Source organism: Bemisia tabaci, chromosome 7 (assembly GCF_918797505.1).
Source record: "Bemisia tabaci chromosome 7, PGI_BMITA_v3".
Lineage (NCBI taxonomy): Eukaryota > Metazoa > Arthropoda > Insecta > Hemiptera > Aleyrodidae > Bemisia > Bemisia tabaci.
In genome coordinates this window covers 22,516,221-22,533,490 of record NC_092799.1, presented here as the reverse complement: position 1 = coordinate 22,533,490, position 17,270 = coordinate 22,516,221, and the positions used below count along the sequence as shown (strand labels likewise).

The window sequence follows — 17,270 nt, the reverse complement described above, 5'->3', positions numbered from 1 at the left end:
TCTAAATTTCATAGTTTATTTCACGATTTCCGCAATTTTATTGCAAAGGATGAAGTTGCACAATCTTAGCATCATTGCAATGCTAGTGGTTCCTTTTTGCAAAATGTAATCCACACATGAACCTATTTTTAACCTAGAACTTGACCCTATGCACACTAAAATAGTATAGCTTTCGTAGCGACGTGAGTATAATACTGCAATACGGCAGCGTGACGGTGGTGGGTCCCTCTGGTGCACCGCAGCGCGGAGCACACACAGATGACAACAAGGGTGGAATTATGGAGGCAAGGAGCATAATGTATTTTTCTGAATCACACAATAAATCGTACATGCTAGCCGTTTTATTAGTCTGCCTTGGCTGCTGGTCTGGCTCTAGTTTCGTTCTAGGCTGACTCTCTCGTCACCACCTTGCTCCACCTCTTGAGTCCTCCCGCTCTCGGTTGACTCTCTCGCTCCAGGGCCAACCTCTTTTCCGCCATGTTGCCGGTCCAGTTAATCCTGTCGATACAAAAAGAATTTTTCTTTTAAGATAACAAGTTTATTACAAAGTATACAGTACACGTACTTTAAGGTCTTACAAAATACTCCAACAAATCATATCAAAATCATAGAGAATAGAACATATCATAACAGCACAGTGAGTTTAGAGGTAGAGTGTTATCTGGTTGATACAAAAAGAATAAGGTTTAATATTCTATAGTTTTAAAATTTTGATGAGAAATTTAATCAGTGAACGACACGTGTTGTAATTGCATTTTCTACTGACGATTGAGAGCAAAAACAAAGAAAACCGGAAAGAAAACGAGGAGCTAAAAATAACAGCATCGGAAAAAAGAGGTGCCGTGGTAATATCCTGGATGTTAAAAAAATGTGCGACAACTCTTGGATGTTGTCATTACCACTCTGGATGTTAAAGTAACATCCCAGGATGTTACTCTTACATCCTATTATGCTACGTTAACTGCCAGAGTGTTAATAGCAACATCCAAGAGTGGTCGCACATTTTTTGAACAACTGCAACATCCGGGATGTTAGTACAGCATCTTTTTTTTCGGTGAGGCACAAAAAATTTAAGTTTTTTTTTTTTATGGGGGGGGGGGGTGGTGTCTATAATCCCCACGAGTGTATCGAAATGAGCTCGCTCATACTATATTTCTTCCAATGCCGAATCCTGATCCCCCAGAAGATGTGAATGAGTAACAAATTAATGAAAAATAATAAATGAATATTGGGATTCTACACTACGAAACACCTCATTTCACAAAAACCGAGAAATCTAGGATTTAAGTACCAACCCTTGTTGCAATGAGGCCGATCTTTGCAGCTAGCAGATAAAAATTTAGCCGACACATCGAGAAGAATAATTTAGACCACATTTTACAATAAGGAACTATTTTTGGCTCATTTTAGAAACAACATATATGCCATCGGTTTCCCATTGTAATAAGGGGCTTTTGTAGAAGAACCAGAGATAATGGTTCCTTATTGCAAAATGTAATCCAATTTATAAGTGGCACGGGCGCGAGAGTTCGATTGGATTTAGCTGTAAAATACTCTAAGAGAACAAACAAGGGATGGTTTCATAAAATTACAGCAATTATTTGGTTCTTAAATATCTGAAAAAGGAAAGTAGATATGAAGGATAAAAAGTTCATCTGGGTTCAACATGAAGAATTAAATAATTAACATTTACTTTGACGGGCTACCAAAGTTTATTCAACTTTAAAATGATGGTCTGCCTTGAATAATATTTTAATTTAAAAGAAGGGTCTCTCACGAGTTCGGATTAATTGCCCGTCAACGCACTAGAACTTTCTTAATAAGAAGAGCCTTTTTATTTCTTTTCTCAAATATTTCACTCGTGCATGTATTAAATCCTATAATATTAACGACAAGACACACGCCGATTTTCAATCCAAAAGCAACATCCTAGACTTCCAGAATATGTCACCGTTTAGTCTAGACAATGTTGATCGTACCCATGTTATTAGAGACTTGTGTGATTTGATTTCACGTGCGTCTTTGTAACCATCGAGTGGAACCTTCCTCTCGAAAAAGTTTCTTCTCTCTCTCTAATCGCCGATACTTGAAACAATTTATTTTTTACTCGTTTTTTTGCCAACACTCGGCTGGAAGACGCCTTTAATTGAGTGTCACGTGTTATTTGTGCTATAACTCTCCTAAGACATAATTTGTGCAATCACACCGTGCAGATAAAAAGGAAAATCATAGAAGAAAGAAGGAAAAGAAGAAGAAGAAGAAAAAGAAGAAGATGAAGAGGAAAAGGGAGAAAAAGGAAAGAATAAAGAACAAGATCAAGGAATGAAAAAGGAAAGATCAAGAATCTAATTTTCTTTGTATTTCTCTTCCTCTTCCTCTTATCCCTCTTCTTCTTTTTCCCATGTAGCAGAATGTTAAGATTGATAGTGATACATAATCTATTTATAGTCAATTTATTGTTTAGGTATTTATCGCTATGAAACTTCTACTAAATAGCCATTTTAATCTACATGTGAATTAAAACCAATACAAACTTGCTATAAACAGTCATGTTCGATTTTTGAATACATCTTAGCCATTTTATTGCAATTTGGATTATATTTTGAAATTAGGAACTAAAATTTTTGGCACATTCGTAAAAAACACATATCTCCGTAGGGAGACTAATGGTATAAGTTTTTTTTCAAACTGAGCGGGAAATATTTGTTCCTGAATGCAAAACGTGGTCCATTCATGGCTAGGAAATCGCTATTTCTGACAACTCTTTTAAGTTTTTCAATATATAATTAACAGCTACTTAGTTGTCATTTATAACTATATCAAATTCCTATTTTTGAAAACTCTACTACGTGGGTTTATGCCCTCCATCCATGGGTTCCATCACCCTCCTCTTTATCCCCTTCTTTTTCAACATATCATCTTTTTCCTCTCATTATTTTCTTCTTCTTCACCCTTCGTTTATAACTTGTACTCACCTGAAAGAAAATTATCGCAAAAATATTTGTCTCCCTAAAACTCCCCTCGCAGGTTCCCCACCGCATTTCCCTATCCAAACACAGCAAGGGTCTACAGGATCACAGTTGTTCAGACTAGGGGGCTAAAAATTTCTGATTGAATTTTTAAGCTAAAAAAGCATTTTAGTTTGCCATTGCATACGAATCGAAGGGTTTTGGAGTAATGTTCAGTGCCTCTTTCTTATGCACAGCCACCACGACAAAAATTTAACGTTCGATTTACGAGTCGACGCTCTGCAGGTCGCGCAACGTCGCGCCGACTGTTCCCCGCTATCCGGGTTTCCCGGCCACATATTTCCATAACTCAGGGCGAGTGAAGTTGCAACAACTTTTCGTCTCAAGTGAGTTCTGCAGAGTCGTTTAGGAAAATCGCTTTGCGAAAAAGTTCCTCGAGGGACAATCACGGGCGCCCCTCCGCGCCTCCCCGGCCCCCACCGGAGCCCCGGCCCGCTCATTTCCGCGTACCCCGAGCAGCGCCACTTCGCGCCCATAACTGTTCCCCAATATATTCGCATTTTATTCCAATCATCCCGTCCGATAGCTCGCGGTTCCCGGTGCCTGTTAAGCGCCGAACGCAACCGCGCGCTTCAAAGTTCGCCAAACGTGAGGATTCGCGGATGGACGTGGATGGTGGAGAGCAAACAAGGGAGTGGCGGAACATGTGCAGTGTGCACCCACCGGGGAAAGGAGAAAAAACACCGGAAAAAGGTCATAAAGGTCGTTAAACCGCCGCCTTATCTTCTTTTCCGGGTCATACTAGAAAATTTAATGTTCAAATTATCCTATTATATAGTCTATTCCTGTGTGCTCGTTAGGCAATTAGAGTGAATCTACACCAAACGTGAATAAAACCGAGTTATCGAGCGAATTTTGCAAGATTACCAGTTCTACTTAAAACTCTTGGCAGAACACGGATCCAATAGGCTTAAACACACACATTTTATTCCTTATATTTCTTTCAGATTTTTCAGCCAAAAAATACGAGTGAACTACCCATCACCCTACCATAGGCACGCATCATGATTCAGTTACATAAGGCAAGATCATAGTTGAAATCGTGCTTTACTAAATTTAGTATTAGTTTCAGAAACAATCAATAAACGGCGGAGGCAAATGAAGGGGTATCGATAATACGAGCATTGCAAGTTTTAAATAAGAATAAACATATTGGGTTGAAAGGAAATGTGAGAGTACAATATCGCGCAAAAATTCCGAGCCATTCATAGCAAGCGATTTACAACTATTTCCAAGCATCTTATCGACGCAATACCCGAAGACACGTAAGAATTAACGCACCACGACAGAAATCGCCTTCAAACGGACGTATAGGCAACAATATACCGTCGTGTTCGAATAGTGGCCGAGCCAAGGACGTAATCATCGATCTGATCTGTTGATGGTAATTAGCACGTATATGTGAATTAATTTACTCCTTGAGTTGTGTTGCTGAACAAAATGAGCTGTTTTTGTTTAGTTTAAATGTGACAAAAATTAAAACCATAGATTGACAAGTTTAAGTTGTCTTTGTTAAAGTGCTTAAGATAAGATTTTTCTGAGTTGACTGCAGTCGTTGGCGATTCTTGCATGTTTCACCTCCATTTGAATGCATTAAAAGTAATCGATTCTGGTTGAAGCAACCTGCTTCGATTTATAAATCGATTGTTTTACATGCGCTTTAAAGGGCAAAGTCGAATGCTATCACCTTGGAAGAATCAACAATGACGATGATTCTTACTGGATGACAACACTCAATTCTGCCCATTCAAACACGCATGAAAAATAATCGATATAAATATTAAAGCAAGTTGCATTGCTCAGAATCGAGTATTTGGGATAAATTTACACGAAAAGCAATGTTGTCAAATTCCGAGGAACGCCAATGCTTAAGGTCACCTCAGAAAGAGCATGCCCTTCACTTTGCTATTAACTTAATATTCCTGAACAGTTGTTTTCATGCTCAAATAAAACGAAAAAAAACGACTCATCTTCAACAACGCAACCGCACAGAGTAAATTAATTCAGTCGAAGATTTTTTCTCCAGTCGGAAGTTTGGCAACTTTCGGGGGATGCACGCGCGGGGGATGGAAGCGAGGGTCGCCGAGGCGGGAAAATCTCAGGTGCGTCACACGAAACTTGGGCAGTTACCATCTCAATAACGGTAAATTATGACGGTTTTTGTTGCAAATAAGCGGTCGCCCTGATTTGTTCCGGATTCCGACCCCTCGTGCCAGATCTCGCAAAAAAATCCCCCACCCCCAACGATTGTAGGGCTAAAGCACTGTTTACTCACAAAACCCGGCTTCCGCGATATTTACGGTACGGACTGAATGTTTTGCAGCATTCCGCTACCTTTGTCCTCCGTGACCTGTGGCAGGATTTACTCTTGCGTGGAATTAGCTAGCGACTCTTTTATCAAGATCACGTCCCTTCCCACTCTGCCTCCCTTTCATATTTTCTAATTTCTTCGCTAACATTTAAAAGTGAGACTTGAAAAAACTTCATCCCGGTGCCTTTTCGCGTGCGGCTTTCGAGCCGAAAGAAATATTGTTTCGCGCCCAAGTTGGCGGGTTAATTATGAAATATTGTGAGGCGAGATTAAAAGTGTATTCCTCCCGCAAGAGTCGTAAAGTCGCCCCCGCTTTGTGTCCCCGGTCTCGAATAACTCTTTTACTCGCCGAGTTGTAAAAAGTTTATGAATCCGCGGAAGGTTTGAAGCATCGCGCGAGTCCTCACCAGATGTTTCGGTTGGGGACTGTTTACACCTCCATGATTATACGGTCACGTCGACTTGATGGCTTTCCGCCACTCCTCCCCGTTTCCCTCGTCAAATATTCGCGGCGCACCACGCCTTTTAAACAAATTATGGAGGTCAGTCAAAAAGTTGCTCGCGGCCCCGGTTTTAAACATTTTCCCTTTTTATTATCCTCTCCCTCCGTGCCGGGAAAATGATTTCGTAATGGCGAGTATTAAAATATAAATGGTAGTAACTTCTAGCACCTGACTCGGAATTTTTAAGGAGGCGGAGAAAAATCATGATCCAATAATGCAAAGATCCTCCAAAGATGAAAGGCATCCTCCAAAAGCGTAGAAAGGACATTCATTAGCGAGTATGCGGTATTATAGTCTCACCGTCAATAACTATTCAGAGGAATCAATAGTAAAACATGTTAAAAAATAAGGTAAAAATAAAAAATCTTTCTGAGGCGAATCAGTCGATTTGTTCCTGACGATAGAAATTCAAATATATCGACGGTGTAAGTCGGCAATCACATAACTCGTTTGCGGTGTCTGAAAATCTCCGTCTCCTGTGTTATTTATTTAAAGGGGAACAAATTGACATCATTCCTTGAAGTTTTTGCAAAAAATTATTCGCGGAGAAAAGAAAAATCATGGCAGTTTTAAAAAATTTCCGTTGAGTAGTCTTCCGTTTAAAAAATAAGTATGATAGGAAGTCTGCGACGTCGCAAACCGAGTTATGCGATTGCCGACTTACACCGTCGATATTTAATTTAACACAATAGGGCACAGAAAAATGCCTGCTTATTCCTAGAATATCCGTTTCATTTTTCGTAGGGAATATTTGAGTTCGAAAAATTGAATGTAATGAATTTTGGAGGCTTTGTTCGTTCATATCTGACAGAAGAAATCATAAGTTTTTTAACATTGCAATAACTTCCTCCCCCTATCCAAAGTATAAAAGAGAGCCACTAAACTATTTAAGGAGATGAGTCGAGTGTGGTGCACGGTTGGTTCCTTACAAGATTCTCTTTTGCTGGAATCAATTCAGAGAAAGGAACCAACTGCATTTTCAGGCGTTAGAAGTTCCTCCAAGCAGCCACAGAATAGACCACTTGCTTTCTTAAAGCTTGGTTCCTCTATACATATGCAACTCAATTCATTTTATCTTTAGATCAATGTCTGATGGCCTAATTGGTAGACATGAAAAAACGCACCAATGACGGCTTCAGAGTGCAATTTCTTAAGAATTAAAAACACCGTGCCCGGCACAGTTATTGACCCTCGTCCAAGATACCACTATTCGAACGCTGCCGCGCGCGATTGGTATCACGCCCAAAATGAAGGCGCACCTCGATGGCATCGCTCCTCGCCGGCAAATGTCACTGCTCGGAGTCGAAATAAAACGCTCGACTCTTACGCCTTATCGCAGGGAGTATTCAAATCGTCACTCGTAAAAGCTCTTATCCGCGCGGAGGAATCGATATCAGATATGACATTTCCGAAATAAGCCGAAACAGTCGGTTTCATTTCCGATAAGCGCCGTCCAAATGTCACCGCCCGGAGGACCGAGGTAAGACGCTCGCCCTTTCCGAGAAAACCGGGAGGGGGCGGGGGTGGGGGCGTGACGGGCAGCCCGGGGCCGATAAAAGAGTTTAAAGATTAATGCGAAAATGAAGGGACGCTATCTAAAATGTAATCTGCCGGAGCTTTTAGCGGTATCCGCGAAATAATATCTGGAACAATGGAGTCGAGTCGATGATTTTCGTGTTGCGGGGAAACGCCGAGAGTTGCTCTCTTCAAAACCGCGTATGTTCAATGCCGCCCCTGCGCGGTTGCGCGGTTTTCGCGGAGCGCGGCGCGGTCGGTATTGGCTTCTGCCCTCGGGCGCTGCGCTCTCCCGTTTCCACCCCCGTGTTTATCCTCGTCCCTTCTGCTCCTCCCCCCGCACCCTTTGCTCTCCCCTGCCCACCCCTCCCCTGTCGTCCCTGGCGTGTGGTTTTCATTTGCGTTCGGGAGCTCATCAGTGGACCTCTGTGGGGAGTCGATAGTCGATACTCGCCCTAAATGCCGCATGTATCAATGCGCAAATCGCTCTATCAGGGCGTCCTTGCGCCAATTGGGGTAGCAGCGGCTGTTAAAAATCAATCTTTGAAAGCTCAAAAGCTTTGAAAAAAATAATATGCTAATTCAGCACCTAGGATGTCAAAAATGTGTCTGGTGATCCCAAGATGCGGCCTTTACTTCCCTCGCAGTTAACTTTACAACCTATGAATGCAACTTTAACTGCGTGGGCAATCAAGGTAGCATCTTAAGATTACCAGACACATTTTTGACATCCTAGGTGCTGAAAAAGCATACCGTTTTTTTCAGTGCTCTTAAAAAATGATAAAAATTGCGAATTCATCTATTAGGGTGGTTTTAAAGTAAAAGATTAAGAGCTCAAGACGGCCTTTTTTGGCTCTAATATTCGAGGTGTTTAAAGTTAGTATCTACAAAAAAATATTACTTTAAATACCGTTACTTCGAATACATTAACTCAGTTTTAAAATTGTATCGCATTTTAAATGTGTTATCCGTTATCACAAGCTGATCTTTCGATGTTTTCCCCCAGAAAATAGCTACAAATACGTAATTTTTCAACGAAGAACACAAAGTTGGTTATTTTCTTCCTTCGATGCACTCAATAACAGATTCACAGTTACTCCAAAGGACCAAATGTTTGGTTAAATTGACCAAAACCATGCGTAATTCTAGGATAACTAGGGATGGAAAAAGTGTCCTAGTAGACGAATGTACTTTTGTCTCTCTCGATGTCACCCAGAGGTTGCGACCTGCAAGTAGTGACTAGCTCATCGGACAATTATCGTAATCTTAGTTTTGATCCTGAAGGTTTGCGCCCGACTTTTAAACATTTTTGAAATTTTCAATCCAAAAATTTGGTCCATGCAACCCAAAGAAAAACTAACCAAAAAATATGAGCCGCACGTTTAAGTTACCTTGTCTTCTACTTCCCCCTTCCCGTATGTAACAATGGCGGATCTGAAAAATAACCTTTTCGAAACACGCTTAAAAAACTATTTTGTTCACACAAAAATGTAATATGTTTGGCTCTGGCATAATGGGCAGATCTCGAAGATCACATCTCAAGTATTTTCTCAAAATTTTCTCGATGCCAAAACAGTTTTTTGCATGTATTTCGAAAAGGTAATTTTCACATCCGCCATTGTTACAGATAAGTCCTCTGTAATAATAACACAACATTTTGATTACTTTTTCTGACTGTGAGTTTTTTTTCAAAAAATCCCTAATTCGTCCCTTTTTGTGTGTTCCAGCGCCGTATCATCAGCCAGAGCCTGGTCTTCGTCCTTGCCTCGCTGGGTCTCCTTTTCCTCTGCCGCCTCCACCTGATGAGCTACCGGTTGCCGACCTTCGCGACAGCCGACAACCCGACCGCTAAGGAGCCCCGTCTCCTTGTCCGCCTCCTCACCTTTCTCTACCTCCCAATTTTCAACCTGAAACTCCTTCTCCTCCCAAGCAACCTCAGCTTCGACTGGTCCATGGACGCCATCCCCAGGATTAAAACCCTCTTCGACGTCCGGAACCTCTACACCGCGGCGTTCTACACAGCCTTAGCGATGATCGTCCGCAAAGCGACCAACAGCCTCAGGAAAAGTGACACGCGGTGCAACGCTAGTAATATCTGTGATACGCGGACTAGGTACTCGCCGCAGAAGAGGTGCGCGCAGTGCAACGAGTCCGTCTGCGGGCTGGAGGAGTGCGGGTTCCACGCCAACAACAACACGATCCACATCAACAGGAATTTCCCGTCGGGCCCGCAGAGCTTCGGCTCGAACGCGTACGGGAAAGTGTGTTTCCAGAGTTCCTCGCTGTGTTTCTCGCGCAAGAGTGAGGTGGTGCTGACGGTGTTGGTTTTCCTAGTGTTCCCGTTTCTGCCCTCGTCGAATTTGCTCTTCTACGTGGGCTTCGTCCTGGCCGAGCGGGTGCTGTACATCCCGAGTCTGGGGTTCTGTTTGGCCGTCGCGTTCGGCTTCCACGTCCTGTCGTCCAGGACTAACCGCAGGAAGGCGAGTTTCTGTTTCGTCGCGCTGTTGGTCGTCTTGAGTGCGCGCACCGTTCACCGCAACCGGGACTGGTTCGACGAGGAGGCCTTGTACTCGTCTGGTGTTTCCATCAATCCGCCCAAAGGTGGGTCAAATCAATCATCAATCGGTCCAAATCAACATTTTAAACTTTTCCAGCATTTTTATACACTCTCCTTCCCTCCTCAGTCTTGCACGGAGAAAAAAACTTCGTGCGTGGGACCCGAAGTTGAGGTCATATGGATCTCTGAAGTTTTCAGATCACGTATCTAAAAACTTGAGGTCCAGCTGCCAAAGTTCGGGTCATACATCTGTAGTACCTCGATATATACCGAAGGGTTCGGGTCTCACATCTGAAGTACTCCGGTACATACCGAAGTGCCTCGATGTCTAAGCCAAACTTCGGCAGCTGGACCTCTAGTTTTCGGATGCGTGATCAGAAAACTTCAGAGATCCACATGACCTCAACTTCGGGTCCCGTGCACGAAGTTTTTTGCTCCGTGTGTACTGGTACTCATTAGAGCAAAACATTTTTTGACTCTAATTGAAATTTTTTTGGAATTTCTTAGCTTTTTCCCCCCTGCGAAATGGTGTGAATCCAGCACCATTTCTCAACCTTGTTTTTCCGTTAGTTTATGCGGCTTCATCCATTGAACTCTTTATCAGTTGCAAAGGAGGAGGATGTCGATATGATATCTGTTGAAACATCATCATTATTGTAATTGGTTTTATTTGAAAAGTCGCACCATTTCTTAAATTCCTGTGAAGCTATCAGATAGGGGTGGCTCTTCTAATCAAATTTCAGCTATTTGTACTTGTAGTATTCTATTTAAAACAAAACACTAAAGATTGGTTCCTTCTCAGTCTGGGAGGCAGGGTGTTTTGAGGATCGGCCAATGAACTCCCAATGATCCTCAAGCGATTCCCTACTTTACCTTAGTCAGCATTTAGAACAGCCCGATTTGGCATCACTGTTTTAATGCGATTTCATAGTAAGCCTGCAACAATCTTGACTGATGTACTGATACCCTTCAACACAGCGTTCTCTTAGTATTTGAAGCGTTTCCTGCAAGCGAGTCCATTTTACGTCATATTTATACTCGGATTAAGTCGAACCCTCTGTTTCCAACTAATGTTATTATTATATACTTTCGAAAGGGAAAAAGCTGTAAAAATAATTTTAGTGTCTACCTTTGTTGTTGTGAAAGCTCCTCTAGAGACGCTTTTCCCGAGAAGTAAAGAAGAAGAAGAAAAATAGTGAGGTAAAGAGTTCCGGAACAAGGAAAACGTAAAGAGGAACTTATTTTATTTCAATAGGAGGCTACGCCCCAGGAGCGCTTCGCGGTCAACCCCCCCCCCCCCCCCCGAAATGATTCATGCGTTAGGTGGTATGCGTTATTCGTTACTCTTATAATTTTATATTACAAACTTTAATTTGTTTTCGGAGGGAGATCCAACTTCATGGTTTGAAATTTTTACGTATTATTCATATTCACCCAGAAATGGAATACCAGGAAAGTTTCCGAGAAACTGAATCGTAAACTTGTCCATCTTAAAATAAATATTATGACAAGAATTTGACAACATCGTAAAACGAAGTACATGTGTTTCCTGTTTTACCTTCGAGATGAGAAATTTCTCACCTGCTTTCAGAGCTAAACCTCTCGATTGAAAATTAAATAATTTAATGTTACAACTTTTGAAGAAGGGGTAGAAAAAGTCAAACTGTCCTCTAATTCTCTATGGAACTTCAAAGCACTCAAGACGTGAATATTGCAATGGAAAAATGATTGTCTATTCCGAATCCTGCAGAAAACACTAAAATATTAATGGTTCCATAAAAATAAGCTTACAAACTATTTCAAGGCTCCAAAATTTGAAATTTAAGTTGAAAAGTAAGAGGACGCTCTTGAAACAAGAGTAAAAATAGATCCGAACTCTATGACGATCGTAAAGCTAAAAAATAACAATGTTGTTCAGTGGTCATAAAAACGCTTTTTAACGCGATGTCATGATGTCATATCGTGATCTCATAAAGCCAAGCATTTAAGGGTGTGTGCCATATTTACGTCAATTTTTGAGTATCGAGTATGTATAGATATCATAGTTATCTTATCTTACTTATAATATAAAATCCTAAGAGTATCGCGTCACGCATAAGACCGCAAAGCAGTCAGGGTTCTGTCACCACTACAAATAAGTGAAACGGAAACAATCGCAATATGGAAATAAACAGTGGCGAGACGTGAATGATCGAGTATCGATATTTCCCCATTTGAAGATGTGGAAAAGAATCGATTATTAAGGTGTTCATTGCGAACACTGTTTATCTATCCTTTCCCACAGGTTTAAATGGCAGAGCAATCGATATATCGCGAACACGCTACGCCACTGGAAATAAAGCAAGAGAGAGGGCGCGCGTTGATGACGGCGCAGTGATACAACTATTCGTGCTTGATGGATGTCCGTGTTGCGTCTGCAAAATTGAAGGCGCCATGGCTTGAGGCATGAACTCGCAATACTTCGCTATATGTATGCTACCAATGAGAGTTCGCTCAGATTTGAAAAGGAAGCGAAAAATAAGGCCCGCTTACGTTTTTTCTATCTTTGACTATGTTGACACTCGATTTTTTTCTTTTATTTCAATTTAACTTCAGATTTTCTTGTTAAATATGTAACTGTAAATCCATATTTAGAACTCGCATGCATCAGCCGCGTAACTCTACCGGAAGAGATTGTCAGGTCAATTTGACGCGGCTCCGGATTTTTAGGGGCACCTAGTTATCAAATTAAAATTCCCTTACTCTTGAATCTTTTTATTTATTTTTTCGCAATTTGATGTCTGATTCGCTTTTACGATGGAATTAGAAAATTGATTTCCAGAATTATTTAAAAATCTGTGTTCAGATATAAAAGTATATGTACGAATACATGCGTATCATTTACGCGAGTTGCAATTAGATCTATTTCGTCCATTCCTGCATTCAAAATTCACATAAGAGCTCAACTTATTTTCAAGTTTGGGAATAGGACGAGAATAGCTATACCCCCGTTTATTGAACGGCCGCTCTATTTTGAGTGCACCTCCTCTAAAATATACGGTCAATCTGTAATCTTTATATATCGTTGGTAAACTTTGATTTTTTTTTCAACATAATTCGTCGTCTCCGCGCCGAAGAAAAGTAACTCCAACTCAATCTATTCAATTGTTTACAAGAATGTACCTGTGCAATTTTCGTCCAAATTGTTTTTAATTTTCGCATGAAGCAAACATTAATTTCTGAGAAAATTCATGAATCACCTTGACATTTTTACATACTGTAGATTAAATTGAGCGGAAAGTTCTCAGAAAAATTGGAAGAAAAATAGTTACAAATCTGTTCGGTTCCCGAGCAAAGGAACGTAACTCCATTCCAAGGTTGCAAAATTGACTCAAACGATCCAATTTTTCACAGGAATGCACCTGCAAAATTTTCGTCCAAAATGTTTTTAATTTCTGCATGAGATCAGAAGAAAAATCAGCGACATTTGTAGTTAGAAGTACTCCAGATTATCCCGACAGTAACGCAATTTGTGAGGGTAAATTCGTCAACATCAAATTGAGGTCCTTGGAGGACAAGGGGCATAATTGTGGTTCTTGAAAAAAACTCAATACTAATGATTTGAAGTAAAACTAGTCTCAAAGCATATGCTGCGAAGAATTCGCTCCCAGATTCCAATTTTTAAGCATCAAAAAGTCAGTTTGAACTTTCTTTCCGCCGTAAGGATCTATGCAATTTCAAAACTTCAAACACTTGTCTCTCAAAATATTAAAAACTGCTCTTATGCGCTTTGTCCTCCAAGTCCCACAATGGACTACTTGACAAGGTACGAATTTTAGCATTCTGATACATGTTTCTTAACCAGAATTTCACGTAGAGTACGATTCGCGCAACGAAAATTACTGAAACCAACTCCTAACGGAGATATTAACATTTTTATTTCACATTGGTTACGAGGAATTTGAACTGCCCACTCACAAGAAACTCAAAGCTCTACGTGAGTCAAATCGCGCATTACAACGGTTTCAGCAATCTTCTCAATCGAGTAATGTTCATTTCCCAACATGTGTTGTTCAAACTATAAGCAATTTGCTACAGCTGAGCCGAAGCGTCAAGATTGAGGTTGTCAGATGTTTATATCTCAGAGACTGTCATGATAAACGTTTAACGTGCGATGTGAATCACGTAAAGCATTGAGTCTCCATGACCGGGTGGTTTGAATTCACGCATCACGAATTATTGAATATCTTCGTAAGGATGTGACTTCGGTAATTTTCGTTGTGCGCATCGTGTTTTACGTGAAATTTTGGTTCTGAAATTTGTATCAAAATGCTGAAATTTGCACCTTGTCAAGTGGTCCATTGTAGTTACGTTTTTTCGTGCACTGGGAAAAAAAACACATTGGATCTCGAGTCCAGACTCTTGAAAACATTGACAAGAAAAAATACTCTTGATTCAATCGGATTTTTGCTTGAATCAAAACGAAATCCGCTTAAATTAAGAGGCTTGGTTCTTGATTTAAGCTTAAATCTGATTGAATCAAGAGTATTTTTTCAGATCCAATGTGTTTTTTTTTCCAGTGTGATAAAAGCGACAAATTTCGTCGTCTCCCAGACGAAAGAACGTAACTCCATTCCAAGGTTGCCAAATTGACTCAAACAATTCAATGTTCAACAAGAATAGATCTGTGCAATTTTTGTCGAAAATTGGTCTGATTTTCGCATAAAATCAGAAGAAAAATTAGTGAATTTTTCAGTCAGAAATTTTAAAAATTCTCCTAGTAAAAATGCAATCTGCGCAAGGAAATTTGGCAACATTGAAATACAGCTACGTTTCTTCTTGCGGGAAACGGCAATTTTTCTGCCCTGAACGTTCGAGAGAAGTTAAGGGATTACCCGAAGCCGGCGAATCGGCAACATCGCCCGTAAATGTTATTTATTCCGTCTCCTCTCTCGCCGGTGGCAAACACGTCGGAGCGCTAGGTACATTTTGTCTCCGAATGCTCGCAGTGCAGTCGGGGCCGGGGCGGCCGCATGCCTTAAATTTTCAATCGATCGGCCCCAACGACGTTATAAATAGTTCCCAAAGGGAGCCGTATCGGGAATCGGGCCGGCGCAATTTATGGAGCATGACAAATTTAATCCTCTTATCATTTGGATTCCGGTGCCGGAAAAACTAATCTTATCCGGGAGCAAGGCGCCCCCCCCCCCCGCCCCCCGCCCCGATGTAAGAGCTCCTCTGTCTTCTCCACCGGATGAAAATTGCCCGGAACAGATGCTTCGCGCTTTTAGGGCCGTATTAGCGACGCTGCGCACAGTGGATCGAGTCCACAGGAGAAGTCGGATCAAATTTGGAAAATTTAAAAGCTTATAACTCTGTTTATATACAAATTTCAGGTTCTTTAAGTGGGTCCATTAGTTTTCTCGTGAAATTTTCTGCAAAAAGCACTCCTTACAGTTTAAAATGTGACGAAATAAACATCAAAATTCGCAGTTATTGTCAAAAATTTCATGTCCGACCTCTCTGATCGACTCGATCCACTGTGCGACGCGGCGCGGTCGAGATTGATCAGCCGCGACGCGCGTCGCGACGCCAAGTTAACAACAAATTCTTTCCCCGGGGACAGCGCCGAGTGACAGACTGGAGGGGCGAAGGAGTGGGTAGGAGTAAAGGGATTCGATAAGTGGACTGGCTCAGATTTATTCGAAAAGTTTGGCTGTTTAAGTATGATTTTAGTTAACTGATTGATTATCTGGACGGATCTCTGAGTGCGGCAAGAATACAGACCTTTCTTGTGTCAAGAATTTGCGATTTGATGCTTTGACTCCCACGGAAAACGATTCTTGTCCTCGCGGAATCGCGCTCTGACCTATCGGAAGAGAATTCTTTTATTGGAACTTAAAAATTCTTCATTTTTGGTGTATTTTTTTTCTCTTTTTTTAAAAAAAAATAGGTACTGGTAATTATTTTTGGATGGCCAATCTTCAACATACCTATTGATAAGGCACACAAAATTGTAGGCTGTTCGGTTGGGAAATAATCGAATAAAGGGAAGAAAACTGAGGAAAAAAGTCATTTTTGCATGATCTCCCATCCCTAATCCAGGCTTGGAGAGCAAGGTGGGAAAATCTAACTCCGGGGCCAAAGGGTTAAAAATTGATCCCCATGTCAAATTTCGCAAGAAACAAGATGGTGCAACTGGTTTTCTCTGAAAAATATCGAAAACTCAAAAAGAAAAACTCCCCTAAATGAAGCCGTAATAAAAAGAATATCACACGCTATCCTCAGAGTCCATCCCTATGTCAAGTCAAACACTCCATGTAAAGATGAGGAGCAAATAAATTAAAAGAAACTTTGAAAACTCCAAAACTGAAAACACGGCAACCTTGCTAAGGTAGTTGATTCCTATCTTTGCCTATGAGTTTGACCAAGAGGTGGGCTCATAACATTGGATATCCCATCCATTACGGCCTCAACTTTGAGGGCTTTTGAGTTCGTTCCAGAAAAAATTAGTTGCATCATCGTGTTTCTCGCAAAATTTTACGCAAAAAGAGGTACTTACATCGCAAATCCCCCATACATGCAAAAACTCCATTAAGATTGAAGTGACGGATGAGGGAAAGATTTGTTATCGAAGATAGAATGAGCGTTGAATGAAGAATCTTTCGGAAAGTTGACTGATTAAAGTTATTCAAAAAGTTTAGTCATTTAAGTGAGATTTAATCAACTGATTGATCATCTGAATGAATCACTAAGAGGGCATGAATCAAGATGAAAAAGACAGCCAAGGCAGGGCAGGATTTTATTTAACTGATTGATTATTATCTGAACGAATCACTATCCTGATATGAGGTTTCAACATATGTATTCGCCTGATTCGTACGTTCTTACCTAAAATCACTTATTAATTTTGTTTCAGCTTATGGAAATCTTGGCTCAGTATTGAGTTCCAAAGGGCGGATTCAAGAGGCAGAGAAGGCATTCAGGATGGCCTTGAGCTTTCGACCAAATATGGCGGATGTCCACTACAACTTGTAAGTTTCGCATGAATTCGTCCAAATAAGTTTAATTTTCTTCCATCTCCGTGTTAATTCGTAATATCGAAGACTGGATTCGAGTAATGCGTACCTATAATGCAATGTTCAAAAATGTCCGTTTTTTTTTTTTTTTTATTAAAATATTTCCTTGAAAATGAATACTATTTAATGGGTGGGAAAAATATACAGATATTTCATGAAAGTAGCTCATGTACTAGTTTCCTTATCATGAAATACGTAAGAGGATATCTGAGGGGCTTGGAGGACAAGGCGCATAAGTGCAGTTTTTGCTATTTCAAGAAATACGTGTTTGAAGTTTTGAAATTACGCATGGATCCC

General features: G+C 40.8%; 1 protein-coding gene across 2 annotated transcripts in view; it reads left to right on the top strand.

The window, feature by feature from the left end:
* LOC109029642 (Transmembrane O-mannosyltransferase targeting cadherins 2) overlaps positions 1–17,270 on the top strand; it is a 257,184-nt gene that overhangs the window by 173,874 nt on the left and 66,040 nt on the right. For both annotated transcript variants that reach the window (XM_072302864.1, XM_019040193.2), the window contains 2 exons: positions 9,086–9,959; positions 16,814–16,928. In XM_072302864.1, coding sequence (XP_072158965.1) covers positions 9,086–9,959; positions 16,814–16,928 — 989 coding nt within the window. The remainder of the gene's footprint in view (positions 1–9,085; positions 9,960–16,813; positions 16,929–17,270) is intronic.